General features: G+C 43.2%; 1 protein-coding gene across 1 annotated transcript in view; it reads left to right on the top strand.

Moving 5' to 3' along the window:
* Window positions 1-17,200, top strand: part of LOC137557929 (uncharacterized) — a 259,888-nt gene that overhangs the window by 170,042 nt on the left and 72,646 nt on the right. The window contains exons 13-14 of the mRNA XM_068271708.1: window positions 2,641-2,718; window positions 11,394-11,519. Coding sequence (XP_068127809.1) covers window positions 2,641-2,718; window positions 11,394-11,519 — 204 coding nt within the window. The remainder of the gene's footprint in view (window positions 1-2,640; window positions 2,719-11,393; window positions 11,520-17,200) is intronic.

Below are 17,200 nucleotides of genomic sequence, written 5' to 3'. Positions count from 1 at the left end.
AACCACTGCCGAATCTGATCCTGTAAGGCTGCAAGGATTACAGATCTGGTTTGCCTGTTCCCGTCCATGGATTCCAGTTTCAGCACTGCTTGGCATCGATGGTGCTGCAGACCAGTGTAGGAGCGGGACCACTTGCTGGGAGGCTCAGCAACGGCAGACTGGCCTTGGACAGAACAGGTAGCAGAGGGAAGTAGAACAGGCCTCTCCTTCAACCCATGTGGCAGCACCACCAGCTGAGATGCCCCAGATCTTGCACTCTCCTCAACAGCACCATGGAGGGTGACCCGATGGGCGGTAAAAGTTAGATACTTTCCCTGCCCATGCCTGCTGCTCCAGCCATCCATAGTGAAGTGCACCTTACCACCAACAGCGTGATCCATAGACCGGCTGACACACTCCACAATGTGCTGGCGAAGGGCAGGCATAGCATTCCTTACAAAATAATGGAGGCTGGGGATCCGCCATTGTGGAGCAACACTGTTCATCAGTCTGCGGAAGGGGCACAGTCCACAAACTGGTAGGGCAGCAGCTGTTGGCATTTTTTTTCACAACAAACGGATCACTTGCAGGGAGCATCCGCTTCCTCTGCAATATTTCTGGCGCTGGAACACTGGTGATTCAGAGGAAAACAACAAGGGTGATGATGAGGTGCTTGCCGAAGGTCTGGAGCCCTCTTCCAGCCTGGCATGCAGAGGGATTTGCAGTAGAATGGGACTGAGCAGGTTGGATAGGGACAGGACGAGTAGCAAAAGAAGAGGAGGGGCCTGTTGCTGCTGCTGCATATTCAAACTCCCATCTGTGGTGGTTGCGCAGATGGCTTATCAGCCCTGAAGTGCCTAACCCGCTGTCCAATTTGCCTCTGCTCACCGATTTACGGCACACAGGACAGACAGCCCTGGATTCATCCTCTGCAGGAACAGTAAAATAATTCCATGCAGGGGACGTGCATGCACGTCCAGCAGTGGTGCGACCTGTTCTAGCACCTCGATGCTCAGCATTGGACTGGTGGGTACTGACAGACGGGAAAGCACTTGCAGGCTGCTGCCCAACCATCTGCTCTGTTTCTCCAAGCTGCTCACGCCTGCTAGTGCCTAACCCACCAGATAGTGACCACGTTAGATCAGCTGCCTCATCATCCAAAACATCATCAAGTTCAACCAAATCACTGGAACCCATAAGTGACTCTTCTGGACCCTCCTCCTGGCCACCAAACAGCTCTTTAGTTGACTGGTGGTGATGTTGACTGGTGACACTGGATGAAGAAAACACAGGGGCCATTTCTGGCCACAGAACCCACCACTTCTTGGGAGCTTGGTCCCATGGTCTCCTCCAATGCCTCCTTTCAATCCTTCTCCACATCTCTCTCCTCAACGTAGGTGTGCTTTACTTCTGGAGGAGAGTACTGGGAGGAAGCAACCTCGTCAAGAGAAGCAGCTGCGGTCGGGTTCTGGTCATGAGGAACCTGGCCACTACTGGTGCTGCTGCTACTAGCTTTAAGTCCCTCAGACTGGGTAGAGGGTTCCCGATCTAAATAATCGACAACTCTCTTCACCTGCTGCTCTGTCAAAATTTTCCTGCGTGCGAACACAGAGAAGACATCTCTGACCAGGGGGGAACGCTTCCTGCTGCTGCTGCTACCCTCAACCTGATCACGTACTTGACGTGATCCACCAACACCACCATCACTCCATTTCCTTTTAGGAGTGGCAGGAAATTGCTGCTGCTCTCGCTCCATTCTTTTGGGGCCACAAACTTTATTGGGGAAGGGGTATGAGCAACAGAACAGATAAGAAAATAAGGGGGTGAAATAAAGAAAATAAATCAAAAAAACAAAATAAAGAAAGAAAAAAAATGAACTTAGAAAATGAAACAAAAAAAAAACTTGCGCTACACTCAACTAATCAATCACCTAACTCACTCTCACTCTGTCAAACACTAAGTCTGCGGCCTGGCTGGTTGGCTCTGTCTAACCCTCTCCACACAGCAACTACTAGCACACTACACTACAATCTATCACTCAAACTAAAAATCTACTGTCACTCTCTCACAAATACACCTAACTACTACTAATAATACCTCACACTCAATCTAATTCTCACAGTCTTTAAAAAGACTTTTGTTTAATATACAGTCTTTAAAAAGACTTTTGTTTTATGTTGAAACAACTAATATGGGTCTGTCTCTCCTCTCTCCAACAACACCAGACTGAAACCCACAAGCTTCGTGACTGCACACCTCTCTTATATACAAAATGGGTGGGATAGCTGATGACAGGTAGCTAGGGAGCTGGTTGCTAACGGAGGATTGGTTGGTTTTTGTTAAGACTCTAATTGGTGCTGACATTCCTATTTTCATGCAGAAATCCTGTTGTTTTCACTTTTCAGCTTCTGTCTAGGGTCTTCCTTCTGATTGGCTTAAAAAATCCGCATTCCGACGGAATTCCGCATAGCAATTCCAGAATTACCGTTTAGCGCTAGAGCAATTCCGCTACGATGCGACGGAACGGAAACTGCCAATTTCCGATCGGAAACGCGGAAATCTGAATTCCGCGGAATTCGGTGAACATCCCTATTCCCCTACTTTTTGGCATGATTGTCTACTGTTTTGGCTAACATGACATAAAACTGTTTCCTTTTACAGAAATCTGGTGACCATGAATCCAGTATCTTTACAACATACCTACTGCCAGTGCTTCATTCATCAATTCTCTCACAAAAGGTACTACTTTATTGTCTGTGGGTTATTTAATGTCTGTTTTAAGGTGGCCACACACCATACAATTTTTTAAATATCTGTTCAATTTAAGAATTGCAATAAATGTTTCTGACTGATTGTAACATTTCAAAAATATGACCAATGTACCACACACGTATGTTAAATGTTTTCCTCAATTATGATAAAAATGATTGGAAACTCAGAGAAAATTGCTAGTGTGTGTATATTAATAAATTAACAATCCAACACACACCATACAATCTTTAGTAGAGATTGAAGAGAAATATCTGGCATTCCGGATCGATTTAAATAGAAAAAAACGGGAAATCCAATCGGATTTTTCAGTCGAATGAAAAAAAAAAGCTTTTGATTTTTTCGAGAGATCGTTTTTATCGAATTACTGTAAAATCGGATCATTTTATTGTATCGTGTGTGGCCACCTTTTGATTTTAATATATGAGTGCACAATGTTAATAACAAAAATGTGCCACCAGCTCTATGCAGTACTAGTGTTTAATATTAGAAAGAGCAAAATAGTGGAAATAGTAGTATTACAGACTAAGGACATGATTAAATACAGTCAAAACAAATATAAATACCGTACTTCTCGCAAATTAAATTGCAACACCAAAGAAATGCAAGCAGCCATATCCAAATCACAATATAGGTAGTAGAGAGAGTCATATGCAAATGATTATATTTTCACGGATACTGTATCCTTCAGCTGACCCAAATTTGGCAATGCGCACAATTGTCAGACATGTTGAGCACAATGTAAGTACCGCCCAGAAGTGTGTGGCACCATGGGTGCAGGAACATCAGAGCACACATCAAACAAGGAGAAGAATGAACAGACTCACAACAGAGCGCACAAACTGGCAGATTGATGGCTTTTAGAGACCCATTTGCATTGGCAAGTGACATCCAAAACAGCCTGCTACCATCAATGGTTGCACCTGTGTGCAACCAAACCCTTCACAATGGGCTCCATCAAGCACAGCAGTGTGCACAGTAGCCAGCCTTTGGGCTGCCATTAAGCTCTGGACTCAGAACTACATATCTGGCAACCTGTGAATCTCTAGTGAACTCCGCGCCCAAGAGAGTTAAAGAGGAACTCCAGTGAAAACAATGTAATAAAAAAAAAGAGTTTAATTTTTACAATAATTATGTGTAAATTATTTAGTCACTGTTTGTCCATTGTAAAATCTTTCCTCTCCCTGATTTACATTCTGACATTTATCAAATGGTGACATTTTTACTGCTGGCAGCTGATGTCAGTGGAAGGAGATGCTGCTTGCATTATTGGCAGTTGGAAACAGCACAATGCAACAAGGCTCCCACATTGTGATGGTAGTACCTCAGTGTTGTGAGGCGCTGACATCACACTGTGGGAGGGGTTTCACCACAAAATCAGCCACACAGAGCCCCTTGATGATCTGTTTGAGAAAAGGAATAGATTTCTCATGGGAAAGGGGGTATCAGCAACTGATTGGGATGAAGCTCAATTCTTGGTCACGGTTTCTCTTTAAGGCAGTTCTGGAAAATAATGCTCTGCACACAACAAAATATTAACACTCTGGCCACAATTTTGACATGTTTACTTAGGAGTGAACTTACTTTTGTTGCCAGTGGTTTAGACAATAATGGCTTTTTGTTGAGCTAATTGAGCCACCCCTACATTGTGGACCATTCAGGCTGGTATAGGGGTGCGTAGTTAAAGTGTCTTGGGGGGGGGGGGGGGGGCATACTGTCTGTTTTTCTTAAAAGGTATAAATTAAGTATAAAAAACTTGGAATTCAAGTGTACCACAGCAAAATCCCATTTTACTTACTTTAAAAGTAAGTTAGACAGGCAGTATGCATTTAGATAACTGACAGACATGGAGAGGGCTGCTAGAATGAATGGGGCAACTGGAATGCAGAGTGCCAGCTAGGATAGGGAAGGTAGTCTGGATGGAGAGGATGCGCTAGAACAGTGGGATCAGCCAAGAAGATAGGGTTAGAGTTGGCCAAGATCAAAGGGTCAGCCAAAATATAGGGAAAGAAGCAATGATGGAGGAGGCAAATAGGATGGAGGATTCTGTAAAAAAAGATCACTGTTAATCATTTGCACACAGATGTTAAAGGATATACAAATTCGAAGCAGGTCATTTTGGCTAGTGCGCTTCCCCACGCTGCGCCTGACCTGGGTGCCGCTATAGATATAATGTTCAGGGATGCTCATCCGGATTCCGGATATCCGGGTAACCCGGATATCCGAACTCTTTAGGCCTATCCAACCGGATTCGGATTCCAGATAGCTGGGCCCAAATCCAGATAGCTATCTGCGGATAGTTGGACCAATACCGCGGATATCCGTGGATATCCGCAGATATCCGGATCTGAAATACTGTAACTAAGGTGATGACGTCCTGGAGCCAATCAGAGGGCTCCCAGCAGAAGCCCTAGCAACCAATCACAGAGGGGAACCCTGGCCGGCACCACCTGACCTAATTGAGCCAATCAGAGGCCTCCCAGCCTAAGCCCTGGCACCCAATCACAGAAAGGAACACTGGCCAGCCCCCCCGTATAATGAGGAGGGCTGCCATGATGAGACAGATCGTCCTGGCTTGCTGAATGCTTCCTGAGAGACATGTTCCAGTGCTGGTGCCCTACAAAGGGCTGTACACAGTTATAAACCTAAAGCTGTTCATTGATTAACCCCTTCACTACTCTATAGTTAAATCGTTAATTAGCTTGATTGATGTCTCATAGTGTGACAGTTAGAGTGTGTGCTGCACAGCTGTAGTGCTGCTGGGCCAAGGGCTGTACACAGTGATAAGCTCAGTGATTAACCCCTTCACTATCACTATACTATAGTTAAATAGTTAATTAGCTTGATTGATGTCTCACAGTGTGACAGTTAAGGTGTGTGCTCCAGTGCTGCTGCAGCTGCTATGTGTTTGTGTGTGCTGTGCACACACCAGACCAGCTGCTGCCTGCCTTGTGCAAACACGTGCAAAGTGCCACGTGCAAAGTGTAAACACGTGCAAACAGGTGCAAAGTGCAAACATGTGCAAACACGTGCAAAGTGAAAACACGTGCAAACACGTGCAAAGTGCCACGTGCAAAGTGCAAACACGTGCAAAGTGCAAACACATGCAAAGTGCCACGTGCAAACATGTGCAAAGTGCAAACACGTGCAAAGTGCCACTTTGCACGTGGCACTTTACACCTGGCACTTTGCAGTTTGCATGTGTTTGCATGTGGCACTTTGCACATGTTTGCACGTGGCACTTTCACTTGGCACTTTGCACGTGGCACTTTGCACATGGCACTTTGCACATGGCACTTTGCACATGGCACTTTGCATGTGTTTGCACGTGGCACTTTGCACTTTGCACGTGTTTGCACATGGCACTTTGCACCTGGCACTTTGCACATGGCACTTTGCACATGGCACTTTGCACGTGTTTGCACGTGGCACTTTGCACCTGGCACTTTGCACATGGCACTTTGCATGTGTTTGCACGTGGCACTTGGCACTTTGCACTTGCCACTTTGCACGTGTTTGCATGTGGCACTTTGCACTTTGCACATGTTTGCACGTGGCACTTTGCACTTTGCACGTGGTTCTTTGCACGTGGCACTTTGCACATGTTTGCACAGAGGCACTTTGCACATGTTTGCATGTGGCACTTGGCACATGGCACTTTGCACGTGTTTGCGCATGGCACTTGGCACTTTGCACATGACACTTTGCACGTGGCACTTTGCACTTGCCACTTTGCACTTGCCACTTTCCACGTGTTTGCACCTGGCACTTGGCACTTTGCACATGTTTGCACGTGGCACTTTGCACATGGCACTTTGCACGTGTTTACACGTGGCACTTGGCACTTTGCACATGGCACTTTGCACATGTTTGCACGTGGCACTTTGCACGTGTTTGCACGTGCCACTTTGCACTTGGCACTTTGCACGTTGGACTTTGGACACAATGTGGGCTGCACGACCGCTGTCTGGAACCTAGGCCTGATGTTAATTGACAGCCATTTGTTTTTTGTTTTTTGGGGGGATTTTAAGTTCCCACATCATCAATTATTGTTTCCCTTTAAAAAATAATGATGCTACATGCCTCATATACCCTCAAAAACGTTCTTAAAGCAATTTAAAGGGCCACTTCCGGGTTTTCTACCCGGATATCCGAATTTGCCTGGATACCCCGGATAGTAGGGTCGGATTCTATTCAGATACCCAACAGTTCGGATCCAGATATCCAGTCTGGATCCGGATGTCTAGGTATCCGGATCCGGGTCTACCCGGATTTTAAAAAGGAGTATCCGAGCATCCCTGATAATGTTATTATGTCTATGGCCGCACAGCACTGTAATTCAGATGCTGGCGATTGCCAGTCCCCGATTTGGAGTGGGAATAGTAAATAATACCACCCTGAATTTGAGTGCAGCAGGGTGAGCTGTTATTTGCCTCACTCTGTGCCGAAGTTACCAGGGGCCGATAATACATGTATGCATGCAAAATGTCCAGCAATAATAGACAGTTCACTTCTTAGAAGTCAAAGGGCCTCTACAAGATTCAGCTCCAAGAGTAAACTATAAATAGCAAAGAAGAGCACTGCGCTAGTGAGGTTACTCTTTAATATTTAAAATAAAACATGCTTGTATGCACTTACTGTACATATAGTGGCATAGCTGAGGAGCTGTGGGCCCCGATGCAAGTTTTACATTGAGGCCCTCCAAACACTCTACATAACAATTGATACCGCGCACCAAAACCTGTCAATGGCAACTACAGTGTCAGAAGTGCAAGAAGGGGATGGGGACAGTTTGTTAATGATTACCACTATTAAAAGTCTCTATAGAAGTAATTATTATGAGCACAGGACCAATAGAGAGCTAATAATGTGGTTGAGGGAGGGCCCCTCAGGCCCCTCTGTGGTCCCAATCTCTGCACTCCCTATTGCTACACCCCTTCTTACATAAAAGGATACATTTCCAGCATATAGTCTCCGCACTGGGGTCTCCTCTGTTCGCCTTCCGAATATGTAAGGTACTTAATCCCCCCCCCCCTTCCCCGGAGGTATGATTCTTTCTGGATTTTAGGGTCTAAAAGTGGTGCAATTTTTTTTTGCAGGGTTTTAGACCCTAAAACTGGGAAAATACCATGCTGCTAGGGAGATCTGCAGCAGCCCAGCACTCAATCACCTCCCTGGGATGCAGCGCTACAGTTTTCCCTCTGTCCTCCGGGTGTTGGTGCTGTAACCCTGTAGTGAGATTGCCTTCTATCGACATGACGACAGATGGCGATCTAACCAAGGGGATGCACAGCCTCCGTGGAGAAGAAGAAGAATGGTAGCCGACGTCGGGATCCTCCGGAAAGTGAGTGAAAACACCTGCTGTGCGCTATGCTTTGCATAGACCTCCCGGCGGAAACCACGAGTAATGCTCATGGTTACTGCTCCTGGCTTGTTTTTTCCACCCCGAGCTGGAGTCGTGATTACCACTAAGGAGGTTAAATCACAGGCTCTGTGTGTTTATTGGCTATGTGTTTTAATACACAGACAACAATCTAGAGAGCAAGAATGTACTAAAAACAACATATCTGATATTAACTTATGTACTATAAACAACATATCTGATATTACTTCCATGTGGGATTTATAAATGAGGATTGGGGTTGGGCAACTATATAAAGAACGAACAAAAGAACAGAGACAACCCCTATACAACCTCTAGTATAAATTTAATTAAAAAAAGGATCAGGCTTGTCTAAAAAGATAAATATTTATTGGTGGACTTATACCAAAATAGGGCCAAAAATAAAACAGTTAAAAAAGAGTACAAGTCGGATGGGTAACAACAATAATCACTGTGCTAATTGTCCAACAGATCAGATACTGACATTTGTAACATGATGATAATTTATCTAACCACACATGATATACCGTATTTTTCGGACTATAAGACGCTCCTGTCCATAAGATGCACCTAGGTTTACAGGACAAAATCCATGGGGAAAAAAATATACTAAACCTGGTGCATCCATAATGCAGGGACATCTTGTGGATTATGCCCCTTTGTAAGTCATGCCCCCTTGTACCTCTTGTGTCCTCCTCTGTCTCCCTTGTGTCCTCCTCTGTCCCCTCTGTGTCTGCCTCTGTCCTCCTCTATGCCCCTTTGTGCTCCCCTCTATGCCCTTTTGTGTCCCAGTGTCCTCCTCTGCATGGGCACAGTACAGTAAGTCCCCGACTTTGCAGCGGGTTGGAGGCTCGTATTACCAGGCGTTCACAAGTCAGGAACTCCATGCATTTGGACTATAAGACGCAGTGACCTTTTTGCCTCACTTTTTGGGGAGAAAAAGTGAGTCTTATAGTCCAAAAAATACAGTAATTACTTAATCAGTAAGTATATTTGTACATTCAATAAGCCAGCTATGTGAAACCAGGTGAAAATGCTTTAGTGCTAATAAAGTAGAAATAGTTGGAAAACGGCTTAGTACTAATGAGGAAGTGCATTAATAAGTACAGATCTTTCTGCGCTTATTTATGCACTTTTCCCAAAAGACCAGTATGTTTTGAGCTCTATTAGGGTTTTTTCCCATCTGACATATACTCTTTTTAAAATGTTTTTAGTTGATTTTTAGACCTCTTTTGGGATACGCCCACCAATTCTGTAAATATCAATCTTTTGAGACATGCCCTATTTTATCTTATTCGACTGAATATACAGTGTATCCAGAAAGTATTCACAGTGCATCACTTATTCCACATTTTGTTATGCTACAGCCTTATTCCAAAATGGATTACCATATATACTCGCATATACGCCGTCCCGTGTATAAGCCGAGGTACCCACTTTTCCCTCAGAAACCAGGAAAAAGTGATTGACTCGCATATAATCCCCCTCCCCAGTATAACCCCATTCCCAGTAGCCATGTTTGCCCCCAGTACAAGTTATCCCCTCTCCCCATAGCCAGATGTGCACCAAGGATGATACAGCTGTGTCTCAAGATGCCACTAGATGGTGTCATTGATATGAGACACAACGATTGCTGTGGGATGGGGGTCCACGGACACAGCAGGGAAGCAGCTGGCAAGAGCAGGATCACTAGTGCACAATTATTACGCTCCTCTGCCAGTGACAAAACCTGCTCCACCATCTGTTCTGCTCCACTAACTTATATATATATATAAGCCGAAGTGGTAACTTTTCAGCACAATTTTTATGCCCAAAAATTAGGCTTATATGTGAGTATATACAGTACATTCATTTTTTTCCCCTTAAAACTCTACACAAAACACCCATAATGACAACATGAAAAAAGTTGGCAAATGTATTAAAAATAATTAAAAAAAAACAGTGAAATTGTTTGTACATAAGTATTCACAGCCTCTGTTCAATACTTTGTCAATACACCTTTGAGAGCAGTTACAACCTCAAATCTTTTTGAATATGATGTCACAAGCTTGGCACACCTATCCTTGGGCAGTTTTGCTGATTTCTCTTCGCAGCACTTCTCAAAATCCATCAAGATGGATTGGGAAGTGTTGCAGAGCCATTTTAAGAGCTCTCCAGAGGTGTTCAATTGGATTCAAGTCTCTAGCTGGGCCACTCAAGGACATTCACAGAGTTGTCCTGAAGCCACTCCTTTGATACCTTGGCTTTGTAATTAGGGTCGTTGTCCTGCTAAAAGATGAACCATCGCCCCCGTCTGAGTTCAAGAGTGCTCTGGATAAGGTTTGAGAAAACTCTGTAGAAAAGTTAATTGAAACAGGGCCAGCATGTTTTTATTTACCTATCAATAAAAATCTCTTAGAAGCACCAACTGTTAGAAACTTCAGGGTGTCCACTTACAATGATTGACTTAAAGAGAACTTTAACTGAGGGGAAAAGAAGAGTTTCATTTACCTGGGGCTTCTACTGGCCCCATGCAGGCGTCCTGTGCCCGCACCGGGACAAAACTGATCCTCCAGTCCCCCGCAGTGAACCAGTTTTGGTTCCGGCGACAGGCTGGTCCTTGCTGTTCGCGACTTCGGTCACGCTCCCATCGCCGCCTCCATCCTGCGCATGCACAGTAGAACATTTCGAACACCTAACTTATAAACAAACCTCCGATACGAATGGCTGAAAATGTGAAATTTGATTCTGTAAGAACAAGTCAGAATTTTTATTTTCCAAAAGACCTGGTAGTTTTGGAGAAAATCAATTTTAAAAAATTCAGAAAAGAAAATATTTTTTTTTTTAACGGGTAAAATGCAGTACACTGAGGGCATAGGGGGACAGAGGTGACACAGTGGAGCGGGGGGAGAAGCAGAGGTGGCAAAGGGGGAGACACTGAAGGTACAGGGGAACAGCAGTGACACAGTGTAGGGGGCAGAGGTGGCACAGAGGGGGACACTGTAGACACGGGGGAACAGAGATGTCAAAGAGGGGGGCATTGAAGACGCAGGAGGGCATAGAGAGAGGACAGAAATGGCACAGTGTTTTGACTTATGAACAGATTCAGGTTGAGAACAAACCTACAGTCCCTAACTATTTTGTTACCTGGGGACTAGCTGTACAACGTTTACTGTGTTACATGGACCTTTGGCATTTGCTAATACTCCTGGTATACATAAAAATGTATATATTATATACAGTACGTATATCTATTTCTACCCTCCACCATTTTGTTTTACAGGATCCTGAGTCAGAACTCAAAGTAGTTGCAGAATATTCAGAATTTTTAAGATATACTGGAGTTCAAGACTTCTTCATCCAGCTTGATAAGTGGGTGTTTACAAGGCAGAAGTTCATCTTTGATGAGGTGAGTGCTTGCTTGAAAGAGTGCAAACATATTCAACACTGACTCCACTGTTTTCATTAGACAGTCCCTAGGATACAGGGAAAAAGAAACAGATATATTTCATAATTTACTTACAAAAATGTAATCTATGTCTTCCATCACACTTATGGATATAGTCACCTCCTTGTCCTCACCATTAACTGAACTCAGATCAATAAAGTGATATACTTTATTTTAATAATAGCTTATTCAATTCATAAAATAAAATAAAAATAATTCTCACACTTAAAGGTATACTGTAGGGGGTTGGGGGAAAATGAGTTGAAGTTACCCGGGGCTTCTAATGGTCCCCCGCAGACATCCTGTGCCCGCGCAGCCACTCACTTATGTTCCGGCCCCGCCTCCGGTTCACTTCTGGAATTTCAGACTTTAAAGTCTGAAAACCACTGCGCCTGCGTTGCCGTGTCCTTGCTCCTGCTGATGGCACCGGGAGCGTACTGCGCAGGCCCAGTATGGTCTGTGCCTCCGCGTGCGCTCCTGGTGACATCAGGGGAAGCGAGGACACGGCAACGCAGGCGTAGTGGTTTTCAGACTTTAAAGTCTGAAATTCCAGAAGTGAACTGGAGGCGGGGCCGGAGCATCGGTGAGGGGCTGCGCGGGCACAGGATGTCTGCGGGGGACCATTAGAAGCCCCGGGTAAGTTCCACTCATTTTCCCCCGACCCCCCTACAGTATCCCTTTAAAGCAAACCTGAACTCAGACCTTTGTCTCTCCTTTTAAAGATAAGCAACAGTATAATAACCTTTAAAGAAAAACATTTCTTTGTTACAGCTTACAGAACTACTGCAATAAATCTGCAGTGTGTCTACTTCCTGCTTTCATGGAAGCAGTTAAAAGGTTAACATCCTGTGTTTACATATTAGCTGTATCTGCCGAGGACTGGCAAATTTCTGTGCTGACACAGCTGAGAGATCAAATTACACTTGTGATTACTTGGAGACTTAGATGGGCTCTTCTCCTTAAAAACACAGAGTGCATTTTTCTCTGTTTTTCTTGTGTCCTGTTCAGGTCCAGTTTCGTTTTGCAAGTCCAGTAGGATACACCAAGAGTCTGCAAAGTCTGAAAATGTACATTTTCTGTCCTAATTTTTCTATTTTTAGTAAAAAGTAAAACATCAGTTTGCATTGGAAAAATAATTTACCAAAATACTTGCAGAATGCTATCCGAGATCTGTGTTACTAGAGCTTTATGCTGATTCACAATAGTAGCTCTGTATGCCAATCACTTCCCAAGCATGCCGTTATATTTTACACCCACACCAAGTGGCCCATAACATGCAGTCATCACACGGGCCTCTTATTACATGTATACCAAATAGTATGTGTCCACCATTGCATTGTACTTCAGATAGCCTGTCCCCATCATTGCAAAGTCTTGCAGTAAAGCACAGTGGATTTTTCACACCTTCACCTCAGCCAAGGCCTACTGTGCATTTTGGCTCTTACATCTGCATTTTTACCTATGGTCAGTCATGTGATTTAATTATTTGTCAAAATAACATGACTGAACACCAAAAACTGAACAGCTGTGAAAAAATCAGTACACAGCAGAAACTAAGTATAAAAAAATCCACTATGCTTCCCTGTACTGCAGGAATAGAAGAGCACACATAACAGAAAGCATTATATGGTGGTGGAGCATTAGCCACATGTGCAAAATTAGGGTTTTTATAGCTGTTTCAAGTCACATACCTACTATGATTTATGTGTTTATATTTGAGAACAGAGGCGCCAAAAGAATAAAAACAGTATTTAAAAGTTTTTAAAAAATTGCGTGGGAGGCAGTGGTGGACTTACCTCCCGCAAGCAGACACAACAACTGTGTATTCAAACAAAGGGAATATTTATTGGTATACTCCAAAGGTAGATCACAACGCGTTTTGCAGGTCAAGCCCGCTTAATCAGGCAAATACAGGACTGAGCACACAACTGGGGGTAAGAGGCAACACATTTGTACATTTCTGAACATACCGCACAAGTATAAATAGCAATGGGCATATTAGGGTGAGAAGAATTTGCTGTATGTGGTTGAATCCCATAGGGTCAATGGGAGGGAAAAAAATAGGGAAAGGGACACCGGGAGGGGGGGGGGGAAGATTTTCATTTTGATGGGGAAGGGGAAAAGGAAAAAAGTGGGAGGGGGGGGAAGGAAAAAAAACTTTTTGGGTAGAAAAAACAACCCACAATAACAATATAGGGAGGGGGGGGAAAGGATGGGGAAAAAAAGAGAAGGGGGGGGGGGAAGGGGGGGAAAATAACAAAAACGGGGTGATCTACAGCATGTGTGTAAAAATTAGCAGATATACATCCATGTGAGCATGGAGTAATTATCAGATAAACAGTTATAGACACATTTAAAAACATATATACATTTTCACAAACGGATCAAAGTGCGTGTGTATAAATGCGTGTACATCGTGTTACAGAGGTGGGGGGGAAATAAACTTGTCTTAAAATATAGAAGTGCTAGTCATAGTTAGAAAAAAACATCAAGGGTTATATAAAGTGAGTAACTTACCAGCAGTATGTCCAGGTAGCACTTGGCGCCTCAGTAACCAAGTGCTACTGAACTGCCGTTTTTATAGTGGTGAATCCCACCCCTTAATTCATTAGAATATGGGGCGGGCGCTTGGTTTCCCGCCATGCGTAATTACGTCATTACGCATTGCGCGCATGCGTATATTTGACGCGTCATTGCGTCCCAGGCATACGTATTTTTTGCCGCATACGACATTGGCGCATGCGTACTTTCAAGCTGCCATGCGTAGGACGGCGTGGGAACAGATGTTGCGTCAATAATGGGGATGCGGCATTTACTGTCAATGTTATGAAATAGGCCATAAAAATAATTCTGGTTATATACATCACTGTATATATGTAGTTTAGTGCAAATGTCGCTGTAAATTCCCATGTTATAATATAAATAATATAAAAGAGACATTGGGCTATCGGGATAAGGACCATACTTGTAAAGAGAATAAAATTTGCAATAATAATAAAAATTAATCGCAATAATGGTAATGATAAAAGAAATTAGAAACATACATAAAATTACCATGACAAAGTCAACAGGATATAATAAAAACAAACAATAAGAAAAACACACAAAAATTTATAAAAATAAATAGGTGAAAATACAAAGTATTAAAAACTCGAACGTATGACGAGGACCGATAAAAGAGGCGACTGGGTTAAAAATAATATTGATTCAATATGATTAGTGGATTTTTTCTAATTGTTCGTTGAGTCCTTCAGGAATGAGGGTCCTCAACATTTGTATCCAAAACATCTCTCTCGCTTTCAATATTTCAAAAGCATTGTGCAGTTGTTGGTCAATGGTTTCTATAAGTGTTATATGGAATAGAGTGGGGTGATTGTGGTGGTGAGTGCCGAAGTGTCTGGAAACGCTGTGAAGGGGAAAGTTTTTTAGTATATTTCTTTTGTGTTGTCCAATACGACTGCGCGCCGGTTGTGTGGTACGGCCTACGTACTGGAGTTGAGAAGGACAGGAGATAATGTATATGACATATCTTGAGGTACAGGTTATCGGGTGTTTGATTGGATAATTAATCTTTGTGGTGTTGGAGCAAAAAAGTTGGTGGCATTAATAAACGGGCAGGCCTTACATCTGGTGTTGTTGCATGGGTAGCATCCTGGGGTATGTTTTTGCTTTGGATTTGTGTTGGCTGTAGGTGTTCGGAGTTTACTAGGTGCTAGAAGGTTACGTAAATTAGGGGCTCTTCTGAAGGTAATTTGGGGTTTTTGAGGAATTGATTGTCGCAGATAGGGGTCTTGTAATAGAATATCCCATCTGTTTTGTAAAATAGTACGGATTTGGGGGTGTTGGGCACTGAACGGGTAATAAATTGGGGGCAATCTGCAGTGGGCGGTTTAGTGTGACATTGGGTTGGATTATGTGGTGGAACGGTTTTTGCTTTGAATTTTGCATCTTTAATGAGCTTTTTAGGATATTTTCGTGCCAGAAATTTGTTAGTGAGGAAGTCCGATTGTGTGTTGTAATCTGAAATGTCCGTACAGTTTTTGTGTATCCTTCTGAATTGACTATATGGTGTATTGATGGTCCAGGGACGGTGATGGAAACTTTTGAAATGAATGTAGTTGTTGGCATCCACCGTTTTAAAGTACGTTTTGGTTTTGATAATGTTGGATTCTATGAACAGTGTGAGATCTAGATATTCAATACTGGTGGGATCATGTTGTGAAGTAAATTGTAACCCAGCTGGGTTGGAATTTAGATAATTGATGAAGAGGGGGATGAGGTTGATGTTTCCTTGCCAGATGAGGATAAGATCGTCTATGTACCGTTTGTAGAATACTATATTGTCTGTAAAGGGGTTATTGGCTTGTAGTTTTTGTAATTCTAGGAGTCCCATTGATACATTTGCATAGGAGGGGGCGAATGACGAACCCATAGCTGTACCATTGGTTTGTTGATAAATTTTGTCTGTGAAGGAAAAAACATTGTTCTGTAAAATGAATTCTGTACATTGGACTAGGAAAGATTGTTGACTATGGGGCATTGCCGGATTGGTAGACAGGTAATTTTTGATGGCTGAAATTCCGTAGGAGTGTGGTATATTGGTATATAATGACGTTACATCACAAGTGAGCCAAACATAATTATCTTGTTCGATGAGGTGTGCAGAGTCCCTGAGATAGGAGTTAAGTGATCGTACATGAGGTTGTAGATGCTGGTCTACAAATCGTGATAAATTGCTAGTCATGGAATTTATACCGGATATGATGGGGCGTGGTTTAACTAGGGATTTGTGTATCTTGGGGAGGTAATAGAAGAACGGAGTTTTGGGATGTGGGTTGATAATGTAGTTTCTTTCGTTTTTGGAAATGATGTTGTTAGATAGGGCACTATTGAGGAATGTTTTCATTATCTTATTAAGCTCCGTTGTAGGATCAACGTCAAGAATTTTGTAATACTTGGTATCTCCTAAAAGGCGTTGGGATTCACCACTATAAAAACGGCAGTTCAGTAGCACTTGGTTACTGAGGCGCCAAGTGCTACCTGGACATACTGCTGGTAAGTTACTCACTTTATATAACCCTTGATGTTTTTTTCTAACTATGACTAGCACTTCTATATTTTAAGACAAGTTTATTCCCCCCCCCCACCTCTGTAACACGATGTACACGCATTTATACACATGCACTTTGATGCGTTTGTGAAAATTTATATATGTTTTTAAATGTGTCTATAACTGTTTATCTGACAATTACTCCACGCTCACATGGATGTATATCTGCTGCTTTTTACACACATGCTGTAGATCACCCCGTTTTTGTTATTTCCCCTCTCCCCCCCTTCTCTTTTTTCCCCCATCCTTTTCCTCCACCCCCCCCCCCTCCCTATATTGTTATTGAGGGTTGTTTTTTCTACCCAAAAAGTTTTTTTTCCTTCCCCCCTTTTTTTCTTTTCCCCTTCCCCATTAAAATGAAAACCTTTCCCCCCCCCCTCCCGGTGCCCCTTTCCCTATTTTTTCCCTCCCATTGACCCTATGGGATTCAACGACATACAGCAAATTCTTCTCACCCTAATATGCCCATTGCTGTTTATACTTCATATGGCAAGGAAACATCGACCTCATCCCCCTCTTCATCAATTATCTA

Source organism: Hyperolius riggenbachi, chromosome 1 (assembly GCF_040937935.1).
Source record: "Hyperolius riggenbachi isolate aHypRig1 chromosome 1, aHypRig1.pri, whole genome shotgun sequence".
Lineage (NCBI taxonomy): Eukaryota > Metazoa > Chordata > Amphibia > Anura > Hyperoliidae > Hyperolius > Hyperolius riggenbachi.
The sequence above is the reverse complement of the archived record's forward strand: the minus strand, read 5'-3'. Positions and strand labels throughout refer to the sequence as shown.